This window comes from Cydia fagiglandana, chromosome 25, assembly GCF_963556715.1.
Source record: "Cydia fagiglandana chromosome 25, ilCydFagi1.1, whole genome shotgun sequence".
NCBI lineage: Eukaryota > Metazoa > Arthropoda > Insecta > Lepidoptera > Tortricidae > Cydia > Cydia fagiglandana.
Genome location: NC_085956.1, coordinates 4,781,883 through 4,800,838, shown reverse-complemented (window position 1 = coordinate 4,800,838; position 18,956 = coordinate 4,781,883). Strand labels below are relative to the sequence as shown.

At 37.7% G+C, this 18,956-nt stretch overlaps 1 protein-coding gene across 3 annotated transcripts; it reads left to right on the top strand.

Moving 5' to 3' along the window:
- Positions 1 to 1,963: 1,963 nt before the first annotated feature.
- Positions 1,964 to 18,636, top strand: LOC134677047 (uncharacterized). 3 transcript variants are annotated; one of them, XM_063535476.1, is made up of 8 exons: positions 1,964 to 2,100; positions 2,798 to 2,853; positions 8,085 to 8,343; positions 9,676 to 9,783; positions 10,960 to 11,402; positions 12,279 to 12,477; positions 13,358 to 13,513; positions 18,294 to 18,636. In XM_063535476.1, the coding sequence occupies exons 2-8, from the start codon at positions 2,804 to 2,806 to the stop codon at positions 18,351 to 18,353; spliced, it is 1,275 nt and encodes a 424-aa protein (XP_063391546.1). In that variant the 5' UTR covers positions 1,964 to 2,100; positions 2,798 to 2,803; the 3' UTR covers positions 18,354 to 18,636. The 3 variants fall into 3 exon arrangements, with proteins under 3 accessions (XP_063391546.1, XP_063391544.1, XP_063391545.1); XM_063535474.1 differs by lacking the exon at positions 1,964 to 2,100 and adding an exon at positions 2,417 to 2,560; XM_063535475.1 differs by lacking the exon at positions 1,964 to 2,100 and having other exon boundaries at positions 2,712 to 2,853.
- Positions 18,637 to 18,956: the final 320 nt, after the last annotated feature.

Here is an 18,956-nt window from a genome sequence, read left to right as displayed (position 1 = left end):
GACCGCGTCCTTCTTGTATTTTAAGAAAACATTTTAAGCTCTACGCGGACGCATTAGAGTTTTAAATCTATTGCAGAAAATCATATTCGTAAAAATATTAGTGAGTGACAACTTAAACCGCGGCGATCAGCCGAGCGGACCTATCCGAATGGTTCCGAAGATAGCCGAAAGCATCGCAGAGCGAGAGCGAGCGAGCACTGAGTACGAGTGCGAGCGAGATAACAAAGCAATGATGGCATGGCATGGCGAACAAACATGACACTATCACAAGTGACATTACAGATTACGCGCTCCGTGCGTAAACTTGAACTGACCGTTCATATCGGCGAGTCAATGTATTTGGAATTGAATCCATTTCGCGCGCTTCGGCCGGTCGTTGGCGCTCGCGCGCTCGGTGCAGCTCGCGTGATGCGTGATGTTTGAAGTACTGGTTGATTTCGCGGAGAGATACGTAATGCCATATTACGTGTTCGAGAGATATCTCATTTGTGATATTACGAGCATTACTTACACATGTCTACTGAAAAATGAAAATCTAATTGAATTACATAGTTTTAGCAACTGAATTCGGATTCTGTTCCAGTTAATCCACTACCCAAAGGGAAGAGATAGAGCTCTTTAGCTATGTCTTATAGCTGATTATGTTACCTCTACCTTTAATATTGTTATTTGAATAATTTTCCTTATTGATAAATAAATAAATAAATATAAATATTATAGGACAATATGTGACGTCCCACGGGTAAAGGTACCTTACGGCGGCTGGCGCTTACGCTATTATTAACGCCGCTCCAATATTATTGCGGTGCTATGCGACGTAAGCGCCGGCCGCCTTAAGGTACCTTTTTCCGTGGAACGCCACATATTACACAAATTATCTAAGTCCCACAGTAAGCTCAATAAGGCTTATGTTGTGAATAATTACTGTAATTAGACAACGATACAATATACATATTTATAAATACTTAAATACAAAACACCCATGACTCAGATGATTATTGATGTGTGCCATAAAGAGGTAAATACATGGAATAATTTCGCTCTCCAGAGTGCCTAGCCAACGTGACAATCGTTGCGAAGAGTGATAGAGAGACAAAGCGCGAGTAGCGCAAGTGATTGTCAAGTTGGCTAAGCACCCTGAGACCTCGCCGCGAAAATTCGATATTAATTTACGCGGGGCGCTCTTTGATGTATTTCTTCAACCAATTATCAATGAAATTAGCTCATTATCCCATTGCAATGCCTATTACAGGGTAAGCGTAATCACTAGGAATATTAATGGTAATAGCCAATAACTAGTGCTTGACAACAATATATCATCAATAATCGTGTAGGCATATACGCGACAACAACGCACGGCGCGGGAAAAATGTGAAATGTTTGATTTTTAAAGACTATTTTGATCGCCGACTCAAAGAACTATTATTAACGACATCGCTGTACTCTGTCAAAGAGTACAGTGAACAATACAAATATAAAAAAAAATTACTTGACATAAATTTGAATTATTGTTTTTTTTTTTTTTGTATTGATTTTTGACATTTTATTTATGGAACTTGACATTATATTACCTAGGTAAGCCCTAGTATTATATACCAAATAGTTTTAGATTTTAGTTTTATAAGTTTTACAACATTTTAATTTTGATTTCTATTTTATTTTTGACATTACTGATTCATAATTTACTATTCTTTTTTATTATTCTTTAAATTTTGTTTGTATACACTTGACGATCTTTTTGTGAATTTCTGCTATTTTTAAGGAATACATGTAAATTTTCAATCAGAAATAAATATTATCTATCTATCTATCTATCTAAAATGACACTTGCACTGCGTGGCCTATCAAAAGCGCTGCAGACTTTTCTCCGCCTGACTCTACCAACGAACTAGAATAGAAATCTGACTAGCTCGCATATAAAGTTATAACGGTGGTGCATATATCGTGCACTGAATACATACTTGTGTCAGTAAATTTTGAATAGTTAAAGTATTCATAATGAATTACCCGAACGGGTCTACCGCGATATGATTTCATTTTTTCTACCTTAAATTCGCGGTATACCTACATAACACGAGAGTTTAAAGTGTTGTTAAGTAGGTATTAATATTTCCTTTCATATTAGATACCTACTTATATACCAAATACCGATCTAAGGTAAGGTAGGGTAAGACTATTACCGGGGCAAGACAAACACTTGAATCCTCATACTGTTCGCCTTACCTTATAACAAATATATCTGTTTAATCGATATTAAACTTTCGTAAGACATATTTAAAATTGTTTATACGACAACGGTGTCACACTCCAATAGCGACTAAAAATTCAAGTGAGTGAAACCGTTGTCGTATAAACAATTTATCTATTTATCCCAGCACTATTTTCGCTATGAAACCTTTATACATAATATGTAGTTTATTAGCGGATTGCTAATAAAGTATTATTTTAGAAATAGGTCGGTAGGGTTAATTAGCCACGTGTAGGTGTGCTTAAACATGTGAAAGAAACAAATGCTTTAAATTTGCGGTGAACAGAGGAAGGATTACTCAGCATTCATCAGGTTAAAAAAAAACATTAATAAAATATTTCGATATTTAATTAAAATTATGTCAACTCGGAAATTTAGAAAAAGCTCCTTTTAGCGCCCGAATTTAGCGCCTAACTTGTATTAACTAGCTAAAAACGAGGCTATAAAACCTTAATCTTTATTAAACCGTTGATTATTTTTACGTGTTGCATGCATCACGTCATAATTATCTTTTTATCATTGTCATACTTACAAAATTTTATTTTTTAGTGCGTCATGTTGCACACACAAGTTTTTTATTCTCTGAAAAGACGATTTGAAGACCGGTAAGATACTTACCTACTTATTTTAAAATTAATAACATAATAAAATGTAAATTTTGGTCAAGCAAATCTTGTCTGTAGAAAAAGGCGCGAAATTTAAATTTTCTATGGGAAGATAACCCTTCGCGCCTGGTTTTTTTTATTTGTTGCCTATATATACTGACAAGATTTGCTTGACAGTATTAGCGGATGGCGCTGGGCCTAACATACGGCGTTGCATGAACAAGAAATTTCCTTTGGCAGGATTGGTCCTTAGGACCCAGGGATGGATTCAAGAAGTGGAGCCACCGAGATTTATGATGTAATTTTTTGGGGGCGGGGGTGGGGGGGGGGGGGCTCTCAACTTGATCTTGATATCTGTATCATTTAAGCTACTAGGTCAAGTTTGGTATCGTTTCCGTATAAATCGGGGGTGCCGAATTCATTTCTGATATCATAATGACACCATTCCGAAGTAAAAACACATAAAATATGAAAAAAATACTTTTTTTAAATTCCTCTTCACGCTGACAAATTTTAACTAAACTGCTGAACCAATTTAGTTAAAATTTGGTACAGAGATAGTTTGAATCCCAGGGAATAACATAGCATACTTTTAATCTCAAAAATCATCCCTTAAGGGTGTGAAAAGGGAGGAGGAAATTTGTATGGTGATTCAATAACCGCTGAACCGATTTAGATAAAATTTGGTATAGAGATAGTTTGAGTCCCGGGAAGAACATAGGATAGTTTTTATTCCAAAAAAATACCTTAAATAAAAATGAAAAGTAAGGTGTAGGATTGTATGGGAAATCAATAAACGCTGAACCGATTTCGATGAAATCTATGTCTACATCTTTGATTTAGTTGAAAATGATACTAAACTTGACTTAGAACCTAAACTTAAAGAATTATTAACCTCAAACGTCGCAGACGCTTAAAACCCCCCCACCCCCACCTGCATCAAAAATCTGGGTGGCTCCACTTCTTAAATCCATCCTTGGGTCCTAAGGACCAATCCTGCCAAAGGAAATCTCTTGTTCATGCAACGCCGAGGTTGGCCTTTTTTTGCTCTGAGCAAACACAACTATAGATGGTCAAGCAAATCTTGTCAGTAGAAAAAGGCGCGAAATTCAAATTTTCTATGACACTATCCCTTCGCGCCTACATTTTTCAAATTTGCCGCCTTTATCTACTGACAAGATCTGCTTGACCAAGTATATATAGAGTACAGTGCGACATAACATAGTAGAAAATAAATGAGGGCGCCACTTTCTTCGTAACTGTCAAAATTTGTGAAGTAAAATGCTTAAACATGGCAACAATTTTGTATGGAAATTGTTTAGTTCCATTTTATTTTATTTCTACTTTTCATGTCGAACTGAACCTATAAGCCGTATTTATTTATTCCTAAATAATTTTAGGAATAAATAAAATAAAGAGGAGAAATTACTGGAAACTTACCCTCTCTTACTGGAAAAAAATAAATTAATTAATTAATTAAAAAATTAAAAACACGACTGCTGCATTTTAAAGCGAACTGAAAAGCTAAAAATAATGTTCATATGTTAGTTACATAACTTTATAAATCTAAATTGGAATGTAAATATACACTCACGGTCATTCACAGTAAATACAAAGGGCTATGCGCATTTATGGCCGTGACGTAGGTACGTGTACATTTAATTTCAATTACAGTCGGGGGACCTTGGTGTGCCTGTGCCTAAGTGCATCTCATTAAAAAAGTCCCCCGACTGCAATAGAAAGTAAATGTACACGTACCTACGTCACGGCCATAAATGCGCATAGCCCTTTGTATTTACTGTGAATGACCGTGAGTGTATATTTACATTCCAATTTAGATTTATAAAGTTATGTAACTAACATATGAACATTATTTTTAGCTTTTCAGTTCGCTTTAAAATGCAGCAGTCGTGTTTTTAATTTTTTAATTAATTAATTTTATTTTAAACATTTTAGTGAAAAATACTAAGTATAAAACTATGATTTATAGGTATATAGAGTTCCCCCGGCCATTTAGTTTGTCCACGAAGTTTTTTTTTATGTGGATATTAGCTCCTGGGGCCTTTTAATTAAGCTCACCGTCCCGGAATACGTCCGGGCGTCTTTTCTGTGGATAATATGTGGATGTGTTCACAATTTGGGATATTCGACATTTTTTAATATAGCTTCTTAACTTCTTAAAAAGAAGAAGACATTTTTAATTACAATGGCCATGAGGGTTTGAAGGTCCACAATAAAGACTCATAATTTTGGACCGCGTGCAGCGTGCCACGTACGTTGGGCTACGCTCGACTCTTTTAGTATGAGGGCGCCGAAGGCGCCCGGCTTTTGTATGCGCACAACGCGACACGCACGTCGGGCTAAGCCCGACACTTTTAGTAAGAGAAAGTCGAAGGCAGCTAGCTCTGCACCGCGTGCAGCGCGCCACGTACGTCGGGCTACCTACGCCCGACACTCTTAGTATGGGTACGGCGCACCACATACGTCGGGCTACCTACGCCTGACACTCTTAGTATGAGGGCGCCGAAGGCGCCCGGTTTTGGAATGCATACAGCGCGCCACGTACGTTGGGCTACGCCCGACGCTTTAAGTATGAGGGCGCCGGGGGCGCCCGAGATTGGTAAGCGTACAGCGCGCAACGTACGTCGGGCTACCGGGCGCCGGGTTTGGTACGCGTTGGGCGCGCCACGTAGGTCGGGCTACGCCCGACGCTTTAAGTATGAGGGCGCCTTCGGCGCCCGGTTTTGGAACGCATACATCGTGCCACATACGTCGGGCTACCTACGCCCGACACTCTGAGTGGGTTTGGTACACGTTCGGCGCGCCACGTAGGTCGGGCTACGCCCGACGCTTTAAGTATGAGGGCGCCTTCTTCGCCCGGTTTTGGAACGCATACATCGTGCCACATACGTCGGGCTATCTATGCCTGACACTCTTAGTATGAGGGATTCTAAAGTTAAGAAGAAATGATCGAGGTTGGTATGTACCTACCTATGCACGTGTAAAATCAAAATTTGTTTTTTTTTTTATTTGCAGTCGGGTTGAATTAGTAGGCAAGTACCTACAATTCTATTCACATTTTTTTCTAAACATCACGCAATATCATGTATTATGTCCGCCATATTGATTTTATTATGACGTCACATAGCCTATGTTAGTCGGGATGACGTAAGGATTCTAATGATATATCATTTATCTAAATCGGTCAAGGCATTCAGAAGTTATGGTGGAATAAAGAAACTCACATACATACAAACATGAACGCTGAAAACAATACACTCTTTTTGTTTGGGCAGTCGTGTAAAAATAGGTAGTCTTAAGGCGAAGCTTAAAGAAATATTGTTAAATAATTATTCTAAAAACCACTGTTAGTATAGGTATAGGTACAGTACATAGCATTATTATTACTTATAGTGTAGTTAAATCGAGGTGAACTGCTGGTATCTAGTTATACTTGTTTGCTTTCTGTGCACTTCTATTTCTATTTGAGTTTGTTAACTGTTGATTTAAGATAAAATATAAGAGCGCACCGCCAACAAACTGTTGTACAGTTTGGCGAAATTTTTGTTACTGTTTATGTATGTGTTTTTTATATAACAAAAAATTAAAAAAAAAATTAAATATTTAAATGTTAATACATTTAAATACATATTTAATTTGACACTTTTACAGATAAAATCTTGCACTAAATTGCTATGAAATATTTGGTTCATAAAGTTGAGTCATCATCATCATCATCATCTCAGCCTATATACGTCCCACTGCTGGGCACAGGCCTCCTCTCGAGCGCGAGAGGGCTTGGGCTATAGTCCCCACGCTAGCCCAATGCGGATTGGGGACTTCACATACACCTTTGAATTTCTTCGCAGGTGTATGCAGGTTTCCTCACGATGTTTTCCTTCACCGAAAAGCGACTGGTAAATATCAAATGATATTTCGTACATAAGTTCCGAAAAACTCATTGGTACGAGCCGGGGTTTGAACCCGCGACCTCCGGATTGCAAGTTGCACGCTCTTACCGCTAGGCCACCAGCGCTCGCTAGCTAAAGTTGAGTAGTTGACCTAAAATCATTTAGGCGCTCAGCAAACGCCTAACGCAGCGTACTACGTAGGCTGCGAACAACACGCGAACGCGAAACGAAGCGATGCGGCGCGGGGTGAATCAATCCTTTGATACCTATACTTAGAAGTGTCCTACGTGGGCGATCTCGTTGCAAACGCGAACGTCTTGGGCCCGCCGCGCCGTGCCGTGCCGCGTCGCGTTCGCGAGTTGTTCGCTTACGTAAGACGCAGCGTTAGGCAGGCCACAGGTGACCCTTGCGCAGGCAGCTTTCTCGCGCAAAGATTGGCCATAGCAATCCAGCGCGGGAACGCTGCCTGCGTGATGGTAAGGACCAAGGCCTCTTTTTTAGCTTTAGTTATCCTAATTGTAGTTCATTTTATTTTTATACTAATTTTATACTCTTTATTCTTTTTGTTGACATTTACATAAATATTTAGTAATTTGTTACCCTTTACCCGGCGAATCAAAACCGCTACGGTTTTTAAATCAGACCATCAAAGACATCGTCATTAAGCTTTGATTTTAAGTATTTATTAAATAAACAGGACTGCTTGTGTTATCTAATTAACAATCATGTAAGGAAATTAAAATCCGCAACATGATTATTTCCAACAATTATTTTCTTGAACATTTAGAAATATTGTCAAAAGAGTGAAGCGATACCTATTAAATTTAAAAACGCATCACGCTGAAAAAAAATATTTTTTGCCAAAAATGCATTACATTATTTGGGAAAAGAGCGGATACTCTTCAAACTGCTGGATCTATTTTTATTAATCAAACATAGACATGAACGTCCGCAAGCAAACTCGTTTTCACGTAAAAGAACCTCATCGAAATCGGTCCATCCGTTGGAGAGCTACAATGTCTCAGTCAGGCATTAGCATCAAGCATAAAACACCCCTCGTTTTGCGTCGGGAACTACAATTAAACTGTGATAGTTTGCAAATTTATGTCAATCTTACTTCAGCATGGCTTCCTTATCCAGGGGCCCACTGATTAACAGTCCGCCGGACGGTATCGGCCTGTCAGTTATTCCGAACTGTCAAAATTTTGTTCTAACTGACAGGCCGATACCGTCCGGCGGACTGTTAATCAGTGGGCCCCTTAGAACATAAGTTTTAAAACTTTTAAATCTACAGTGACCTTAGATATTTTTGTTTTTCAGTGACGCAACGTCGCCCCTCGATTTCAAGTACATCAGCATGCTGAGTTTCATGTTAAGCTCCATCGGCTGTTGGCCATACAGGCATTTCGGCCGGCGTCGGCTTGACTTTATACTGTCCATGTATAATATGCTGTTGATCTTGGTCGCCATAGTTTTTCTCATTTTGGGTGCAGCCTACATCTGGTACAGGAGAGAGACGATTTCGTTTTTCGATGCCGGGCACGTGTTATTGTGCATATTTTTGAAATTATTGTTTTTGGTAAGTGTTTAAGAACTAAGTTTTAAAGTCAAAACTTAGTATTTATTTCTGTATTAAACTTTCGTGAGATTTTAAACTGTTTAGACGAGAACGGTTTCACTCACTTGAATTTTTAGCCGCTATTGGCGACATGTTTCGGGCTCGTCGGGGGTCCTTCCTCAGGCTCGAGTGCTCGCGGCGACTGCAAACCCCAAAGGGCCCAAAACATGTCGCCAATAGCGACTAAAAATTCAAGTGAGTGAAACCGTTGTCGTCTAAACGGTTTATTTATTTCTGATTGTAATTCTTCTAAGGCCTGATTCGAAACAAATTTGACAAATTCAGAGTGATTTTTCTTGGATATTTTCTAGCTTACTTTATATATACACTACGACATTATAATTATCAGAATCACAAAATTATTATACCAAAAAATTTTTTTTTTATCAATTCTAAGATGATCAAAAAAATCAAATAAACGCCGCCGTCTTTTTAATTAGGCGCCAAATTGCTGTCAAAAACTTGATAAGTATGGAAGAAACTTGCACATAACTAATTTCCAACATAACCTGTTACCTAATACTATACCAATACTGAAAGGTAATTTCATTGCAATATCCATGAAACAATGAGGATCTAGACATATCTTCAAATATCTGGCGTATCAGGAATTTCGTCGATGTGGTGTCAGTTACCGGGCATTGGTTACTTTTCGACAGAGAAATCGACACCAACATCACTAAAAGAAACGGTTCGCAGCTTTAGTTTAATAATGCGGATTTCCAATATTACTTTGATAATATTTGGAGATGATCCACGATGTTTATGAGGCAATCAGCATGCTTAAGCCAGTACCCTCGAAATCGGACCAAAAAACTTGATTCAACAAAGTCCCACAGTATTGACCTATTGAACGGTATGGAGTGGAGTGTCCAAGGAATTAGTTCGTTAAAACAACAAAAACTATATGCAATATAATATTTCAAAATAAACATTGTTCTTGATAGGACTCAAACTAAGAAACTGTCAAAAAACACTGTCGGATGTATGATGGAGGGCATACAACAAAACTAACGACAGGAGCGGGAAGAAATGGAAAATGATGAATTTACTTATAAATAACAATTTTTAAACAAATTTTCAATAAATTATGGAAAAACAAATCTTGATTCAGCTAGCTTCAGTACCATTAATAGGGTTTTCAATTTGGCAGATTGAATTCGAATCAGGCCTTATTAGAACTTCATCTGTAGCTTTTTTTTGTCTAACTCGTGTCTTCTTTTCGTCGCCTGGACAATTATTTATACTATTATAGCTACCAGCATAATAAATATTTCATTTTATATATTCCAGCAAAGGTTATTGATGTCTCGGACGGCTAAATATCGAGATATAATAAAGGATTACTTACTAGAATTCCACCTGTTTTACTTCAAGAATCGGACGCTGTACGCTTCGAAGGTTTGTTTGTACATATCGCTTAACTTTTGCTTTTATAAGTCTTAAGCCGACCAGTCCGACCACTGACTAACAGGCCGCCGGACGATATTGGCCAGTCAGTTAGAACAAAAATTTGACAGTTCCGAACAACTGACCGGCCGATATCGTCCGGCGGACTGTTAGTCAGTGGTCGGCTTTAACTTAATATCTCCAAATAAGTCATCTTTCTCCAACTGTTTAGGTAGTTTTTAATTAGGGTTCCGTACCCAAAGGGTAAAACGGGACCCTATTACTAAGACTCTGCTGTCCGTCCGTCCGTCCGTCCGTCTGTCTGTCACCAGGTTGTATCTCACGAACCGTGACAGCTAGACAGTTGAAATTTTCACAGATGATGTATTTCTGTTGCCGCTATAACAACAAATACTAAAAACAGAATAAAATAAAGATTTAAGTGGGGCCCCCATACAACAAACGTGATTTTTGACCGAAGTTAAGCAACGTCGGGCGGGGTCAGTACTTGGATGGGTGACCGTTTTTTATATGCCTTTTTTTGCATTATGGTACGGAACCCTTCGTGCGCGAGTCCGACTCGCACTTGCCCGTTTTTTTTTTGATCCTACAGACTGATAAAAAATGACATGAGTCATTGAATGTGTTACTTGCAATCCATATTAATATTATAAATGCGAAAGTGTGTCTGTTCTGTTACCTCTTCACGCTTAAACCGCTGAACGGATTTAGTTAAAATTTGGCATGGCAGAGGTAGTTTGAGTCCCGGGGAAGGACATCAGGATAGTTTTTATGTCGGAAGTCACCAAAAGAGGGATTGTCATTGGAAATGAGAAAATTAATGAATTCCCTGTTAACTAGTGCAAGCAATTAAGTATATGTATTACTAGCTGTGCCCGCGGCTCCGCTCGCGTGGAATTCGGTTTGTATCAGTAAGCTGCTAAATATATAAAAAATAGTAAATTACATTACGCTGTATTTTTTTATTCAAAAAATTATAACATTTATAATTTCCTGCATGACAGGCTCAAAATTATTGCCATTATATATTATCCAGGCGTTATACTTACTCTAACTGCTGAAACTATTTCCACGCAGACGAACTCGCGGGCAAAAGCTAGTTCATCATATTTATTGTCTAATACGATTAAAAAATAAATTAAATAGTTATATTGGCATTCTGTTTAGATGCATACGCAGATCCACAACATATCAGTGATATTCACATTGTACTTGGTCGGTCAGATGATATGCGGTTTAACCCTGTTCATTTTCATGCCGTGGTACAACAACTACAACAACGGAATGTTCGGCCCGGACCGGCCCGCCAACCGCACCTTTGAGCAAGCCGTGTACTACCACTGTTTCACCGAAGACGTGTATACCACCATAAAGGGTTATTGGTTACTCTTCTTATTCAATCTTCCTACCTCCTATAATACTATAATTGGCGTCGTAGTATTCGACCTTCTACTTTGTCTTATTGTCTTTCAAATTTGGGGGCATCTTAAAATTTTGAAGCACAATTTGTCAAGCATAACTCCGAAGGACGGCATGTATTCGACAGAAGAGAATATGAGAGTCCGAGAGATATTAAAGGAAATCATCGAACACCACAAACTAATCATAAAGTAAGTTTCAGGAAAATATTATTTAACACGAAATATATTATTCAATACGATTAAGACGGTCTAAGGAGGTCAGGATTCAGGAGGATCAGTTTTTTCTGTGGACATTACGAAATATAACGATTTGGGTACATTTTCTAAAGTTGTTCGGAACTGTCAAAATTTTGTTCTAACTGACAGGCTGATACCGTCCGGCGGGCTGTCAATCAGTGGGCCCTTTAAGACTTCATGCCATTATTATTAAAGTACGAAAATTTGGCTCAGTTTTACGATGTCGACAGGAAAGTCTTAAAATAACTTGAACTCATAGGTACAAAATGTTTTTGACTCATTGTCAGGTATGGTATGTTTTGAAATAGTTGCAGTAGCCTGTTAATCTCTAATGATAAATTTATTTAATTTATCTTTATTTATTACATAAAAGTAAATATAATCGTACAGGCGGACTTAATGCTAGGCAGTCTCTACCTTCCACCAGTCAAAGCATAGAATTTAACTAATGATGTTAATGATGGTTATCTGGAGGAGATCGCTTTTTAGCGATAAGTCCCCCGTCGCTTGAATTGTTTTAAACTTTCTCTATTATTTGCATTGTTTTCTTATTGAAATTCACCCAAATTGCACGTGTCTACTCTACTCCCAGACGCACCTGCCGGGCTACTAAGGGAACTGCCATACAAAGACGAATGCTATAGCATGTGCGTCACAGAAAGGGGGGCCCATTTGGAGGCGTCACAGGGTAACTTTTAACTTCGATAAAACAATGTAATATGGCAGTATTATTTGATTCTGGTGACTGGTAGAGGAAATGTTGGTAAATAATATCAAGGTAGGTATTCATGAAAGAGTATTTATTTAGTATTGTATAATTGATTACAGGTTTGTGGACAAGTGCTCCGACGCGTTTAGTGAGGAATTGTTTGCATTTTATTTGCTGATGCAACTCCTGACCTGCACATTATTGCTTGAGGTTTCCTCTCTGACGGCAGACGCGCTGGCAAAATACGGACCGTTAACTTTCGGGATCCATCTACAATTGATTCAAGTTTCTATACTTTTCGAAATGATAAGTACTAAGGTAATAGTAATATTGGTAATTCTTGTGTTAATTGTCCGACTTGAATCCATCCGACGAATGTGGAATCCGTTTATTATACTCTTGCTTATTATATTGAGACATGACATGACCTATAAAGTCCCATTTTCATAAAATTATGATTACCTATGACCTGTCACACTGACGCATTCGCTAATTAAATTACCGTGGCTGTCCCCACGTCTTTCTCTGAGTGGACGTTTGATGAGTGCGCTGAATTTTGTTATAGTTTTGATTCTCAGTGACAATTTACAAAATTAATAAATCTCATCTCTCACAAAAAGATTTGATATTATTTTGGCATATTTCATTAAATTAAGAAGTTGATCAACTATGTTTTAAAGTATGACCAGGAATATTATGATCACACGCCATGTTGCGGAATTTCACTGGAACTATTTTTTCATACTATACTGAACTGTCACTCTTTACATGAAATTAACAGCGCCCTCTTGACAGATGCAAGCGCCCTCTTTATGGTTCCTCTACACCAGCGGTCGGCAACCTTTTAGCAGCCAGCCACATAGTAGTTAACGGAGGTGACGCGGGCCGTACTTTGTTAATATTTATGACTTTATGAGACATTGTCGTTTGTCACTATTACATACAAAATAGCCAAGGCGGCACTCGGGCCGCAAGTGACAGTTTCACGAGCCGCATGCGGCCCGCGGGCCGCACGTTAGACCGCTGCTCTACACGACCGGGCCACTCCAAGGGACGCCGCTTTTATGCGTTAGAGAGAGAGCAAGTGATATTGCTATCTCATTCTACCGCATGGCTGCGTCCCTTGGAGTGGCCGGCGTTGGCCCATCGTGTAAAGGAGCCATTAGAACTGATCCTGAAAGTGACCTCGTATTGGCAGAGCGAGCAGCTGATTGACGCCGTGTACGCGATGCCGTGGCAGTGCATGGACGCCAGCAATCGCAAGACTGTGATGGTTCTGCTGCAGAGGGCGCAGACCCCCATCACGCTCAAGGCCGCCAAGATGGTACCCGTGGGCTTGCGGACCATGGCCGCGGTTTGTTCTAAACTCAATGTCTTCTCCCTCGCGGTATCCCGGCATTTTGACCCGTCTCAAGGGACCCTGGGGCAGGTGTGGCTCACTCCGCGATTTCGTCGCTTTGCAACAGGTAGCTACAAGTACATCCGTCCCACACCAATTTTGGTGGCTAGCTAATAGGCCGCGCGTGGCGCTATCGCTACCTAGCGGTCATATCTGTCCTAATCGTAACAAACGCGTTTTGTTACAGAGTGAATCTTCTGTACCCCTGTACTATTATTTATTCTGTGCCTGGGGTCCACTTGACGACTAATCCCAAGAATTGACGTAATAAAAGCACTAGTTTTTACGAAAGCGACTGCCATCTGCGCTTCCAACCCAAAGGGGAAACTATAGGCCTGTTTCCTCACGATTTCACGATTTTTTCCTTCACCGAAGAGCGGCTAGTGAATATCAAATGACTAGCTGTTGCCCGCGACTTCGTCCGCGTGGAATCTTATCTTCAACATTTTACATCTTTAGTACCTATAATTTTCATATCCAAGCAATGTTGAAATTAAGTACTTTTCTTTTTTAGCAAGTTGTATGAAGTTTTAAGTCAAGTGGATTTTGATGTTGGTTGCTGAAATTACTTTTCTTGTATTCTCATAATAGGTACCTATGCCCTTATACAAAGATTCAAGTTCCGCATTCCGCACTCACAAAATATCTGATCTCCATACAAACTTTCAACCCTTTCTCACCACCATAGGGATGAATTTTCAAAAACGCTGAAATTAGTTTTCTTGTATTTTAATATAATACCTTTTTACAAAGTTTCAAGTTCCTAGCTTCAAATAAAATTTGCACCTGAAGACGAACTTTCATCCCCTTTTTAACCCCCTTAGGGGTTGAATTTCCAAGAACGTTGCAATTACTTTTTTTTTTGTTATCGGCTATTATGGCTTTCTAAGAATTTTCAAAGCATTTGTAATGGATTTAAACTTTGAAACCCATTTTAACCCTGTTAGGGGATGAATTTTACAAATCGCTGAAATCACTTTTATTGTCTTCTAATAATATACCCAAATACAAAGATTCAAAACCCGCGCTCGAAAAAATGCATGATATCCATACAAACTTTCAACCCCGTTTTCACCACCATAGGGATGAATTTTCAAAAACGCTGAAATTAGTTTTCTTGTATTTTAATATAATACCTTTTTACAAAGTTTCAAGTTCCTAGCTTCAAATAAAATTTGCACCTGAAGACGAACTTTCATCCCCTTTTTAACCCCCTTAGGGGTTGAATTTCCAAGAACGTTGCAATTACTTTTTTTTTTGTAATCGGCTATTATGGCTTTCTAAGAATTTTCAAAGCATTTGTAATGGATTTAAACTTTGAAACCCATTTTAACCCTGTTAGGGGATGAATTTTACAAAACGCTGAAATTACTTTTATTGTCTTCTAATAGTATCCCCAAATACAAAGATTCAAGTCCCGCGCTCGAAAAAATGTTTGATATCCATACAAACTTTCAACCCCTTTTTCACCACCTTAGGGGATGAATTTTCAAAAACGCTGAAATGAGTTTTCTTATATTTTAATTTAAAACGTTTTTACAAAGTTTCAAGTTCCTTGCTTAAAATAAAATTTGCACCGGCAGACGAACTTCCATCCCCTTTTTTAACCCCCTTAGGGGTTGAAATTCAAAAAACGTTGCAATCACTTTTTTTTTGTAATCGGCTATTATGCCTTTCTAAGAAGTTTCAAAACCATTTGTAATGGATACAAACTTTCAACCCCTTTTTAACCCTGTTAGGGGATGAATTTTACAAAACGCTGAAATTACTTTTCCTGTCTTCTAATAATATCCCTAAATACAAAGATTCAAGTCCCACACTCGAAATAAATGTTTGATATCCATACAAACTTTCAACCCCTTTTTCACCACCTTAAGGGTTGAATTTTCAAAAACGCTGAAATTAGTTTTCTTGTATTTTAATAATATATCTTTTAACGAAGTTTCAAATTCGTAGCTCAAAAGAAAACTTTAACCCCATACAAACTTTCATCCCCTTTTCAACCCTGTGAGGGGATGAATTTTACAAAACGCTAAAATTACTTTTATTGTTTTCTAATAATATCTCCAAATACAAAGATTCAAGTAGCGCGCTCGAAAAAATTTTTGATATCCATACAAATTTTCAACCCCTTGTTCACCACCTTGCCCAAGTAGCACAGATAGCTCTATAACTACTCACTTTTAGTTCTATCTAACGCTCTGTGCGTATTAAGACACTTATAACAGCACACTCGTGGTCCTACAGCTGTATAATAGATTTCAGTGATATTTATATAGCTTTTAGGGCTGATTAAAAGCTGCATTACGGCTCTGAAAACTACCATTAATACGCAAAGAGTGATATAAAGGTATATATGCTACGAACCTATACAGCTTTAAGGGTTATCAAATGCTTTAACCGTTATAAGGTCTGTTTAGTGGATAAAATTACGCCATGTGCTGTATAAGGAGGTAATTGTGGACTTTTATTACGTTGACTTATTAAGGGAGCACAAGTGAACTATTATGAAGCTAATAGACGTATAATGGAAAACATGTGGCACATTATACAGCTTTTCGCTTAACATGTTTACCGCTAAGCAGCTTTTATTACGCTGACTTTTAAGGGACCACGAGTGAACTAATATGAAGCCAATAGACGCATAATGGAACGCCTGTGGCGCATAATACAGCTTATCGCTGAACGTGTTTACCGCTAAGCAGCTTTTATTACGCTGACTTTTTAAGGAAGCACGAATGAACTATTATGAAGCCAATAGACGTATAATAGAACATACGTGGCGCATAATACAGCTTATCGCTGAACATGTTTACCGCTAAGCAGCTTTTATTACGCTGACTTTTAAGGGAGCACGAGTGAACTAATATGAAGCCAATAGACCTATAAATGAAACACATGTGGCGCATAATACTGCTTATCACTGAAGATGTTTGCCGCTAAAGCAGCTTTTATTTTGCTGACTTATTATAAGGGAGAACGAGTGAACTGTTATGAAACCAATAGACGTATAATCGAACACATGTGGCGTATAATACGGCTTAGCGCTGAACATGTTTACCGCTAAGCAGCCTATTAAATATACTACCATTGAGACTGTGTGTATAGCGGCTGTTTAAACGTTCACAAGATACCTTATAACTGTTTAGAGGTTCACTAGTGTATCGAAAGAACGACTTGGACTTTATAGTGGTTCACTTAAGTATCTTAATCAGATATATAACAGTCGTATGCTGCATATTAGAATTTTAACGGTTCACGTTGCTTTTTAACATTGACCGCCATTTTATTGTATATAACCTACAAAATTTAAATTACTTTTCCAACTTTTAAGGGCAACAATAACGTTTTGTGCATAAGTTCTTAACCTAAATCACTAGTTTAGCACTTCCTATAACGTATTATTAACTTTTTATCTCATAATTCCGTCCAAACCACTAAAATAGTTTTTACACAATAGCTTATTTATATCATTAATTTAGATAAATCCTGATTATTCTCGTGGCGCATTGAAATTTTCTTAGATAATGTATATATATAATGTCAATAAACTTGCATTCCCAAACATCTTTCTCACATTAATATATAAAAGATCATGTACTAACATTTAACTAAACACTTTAACAAAATGACTTATGGTGTTGTTGCGCTAAAGGTTTTTGCTTCAATATAAATATGTTTTTTAAGGCAGAGGTGTAAAAGTATGTTAATAATTATCTTTTATTCAGCCCAACGTCAATCTTTCCCGGTATTAGGGCGCACATGTGACATATTAACTGAATAAAGGGTAACTGGTGGTTTCTTACCCAGTCAATATACACCTCTTATAACTCCTGTTACCCCTTATAATTCCATTAAATTGCTGCTACAATGCTCTTAAACAGCTATGTGAACTTAAGGCTGCATAATTTGTGCCCATTTAAGAGTTATAAAAGCTGAAAAGAGGCTTATACAGCTCTTATGCAGCTTTTTTATTCCAGCTTCAAGCGTATTCGTACTTCATTATGCGGCTGCTATACAGCTAATCTGTGCTACTTGGGTGGGGGATGAATTTTCTAAAATTAGTTTTCTTGTATTTGAATTGTATTTCAAGTTCCTAACTTAAAATAAAATTTGCACCCGAAGACGAACTTTCATCCCCTTTCTAACCCCCTTAGGGGTTGAATTTCCAAAAACGTTGCAATCACTTTTTTTTGTAATCGGCTATTATGCCTTTCTACGAAGTTTCAAAGCATTTGTAATGGATTAAAATTTTCAACCCCTTTTTAACCCTGTTAGGGGATGAATTTTACAAAACGCTGAAATTACTTTTCTTGTCTTCTAATAATATCCCTAAATACAAAGATTATAGTCCACCACTTGAATTTTTTTTTGATATCCATACAAACTTTCAACCCCTTTTTCACCACCTTAGGGGATGAATTTTCAAAAACGCTGAAATTAGTTTTTTTGTATTTTAATAATATATCTTTTTACGAAGATTCAAATTCCTAGCTTAAAAGAAAACTTTAACCCCATACAAACTTTCATCCCCTTTTTAACCCCCTTAGGGGTTGAATTTCTCAAAATCGCTTCTTATCTCTTGTACACTTTGTAAATGCAATCTGGTGTGCAAATTTCAACTTTCTGGCTTCTGTAGTTTCGGCTCTGCGTTGATGAATCAGTCAGTCAGGACACTTGCATTTATATATATAGAAGATTTATATTAAGTACGCGTTTTTCATTTATTTTTCAGGTCCTGAAGACATCATTCTCCTATTACATGATGCTGAACGCCATCGCTGGGGAGCGTTAAGGCATCGGATACCAGCACGCACTAAATTTAACTTTATTATTTATTTATTTATTGTGAATTTATTTATTTATTACCTTTATTTACCGACGTTTCCCAGCGGACCGACCAACAGAGTTATAATATAATATTTTGGCCTAAAATTTCGGGGTTTACCGGAAGCTGGTGGATTATGAGATTTTTTACAGTTAGATACTTAATAATTTGTTATTCTTTTAGTTTTAAGTAGGTATCTAGTTGTAGCTTGGCTAGATTCAAGTAATAATAATTAGTTTTAGGTGTGATATTTTTTGTTTTCATTCGACTGTGGTGTACCTACCTAATTTTATACCGGGTGTGGCCTGTAACATGAGCAAATAATTAAAACATAGATTGTACTCCTCAAACGGTGACACTTTTGTTCTACAACTTTAAAAAATTATGAAGTATTTTGACTCTTTATTTTTCATACAAAATAAATATTATCTTCAATGGTCGCCATCGCCACGCCATACATTGTGATTGACGTTGCTTGTCACGCCTTAAACATAACAAAATTCGCAATACATTGCGTCTTAGAAAAAATCTTTAGACGGTATTAAAAATCAAACCACAAGTTGTTTTTAA

Bases quoted from the DNA above. Each gene is read 5' to 3' on its own strand.
- LOC134677047 (XM_063535476.1), top strand. From the start codon at position 2,804: ATGTTGCACACACAAGTTTTTTATTCTCTGAAAAGACGATTTGAAGAC. The intron at 11,403-12,278 runs GTAAGTTTCAGG...AATTGATTACAG, and splicing joins CACCACAAACTAATCATAAA to GTTTGTGGACAAGTGCTCCG. The intron at 12,478-13,357 runs GTAATAGTAATA...TCGTATTGGCAG, and splicing joins TCGAAATGATAAGTACTAAG to AGCGAGCAGCTGATTGACGC.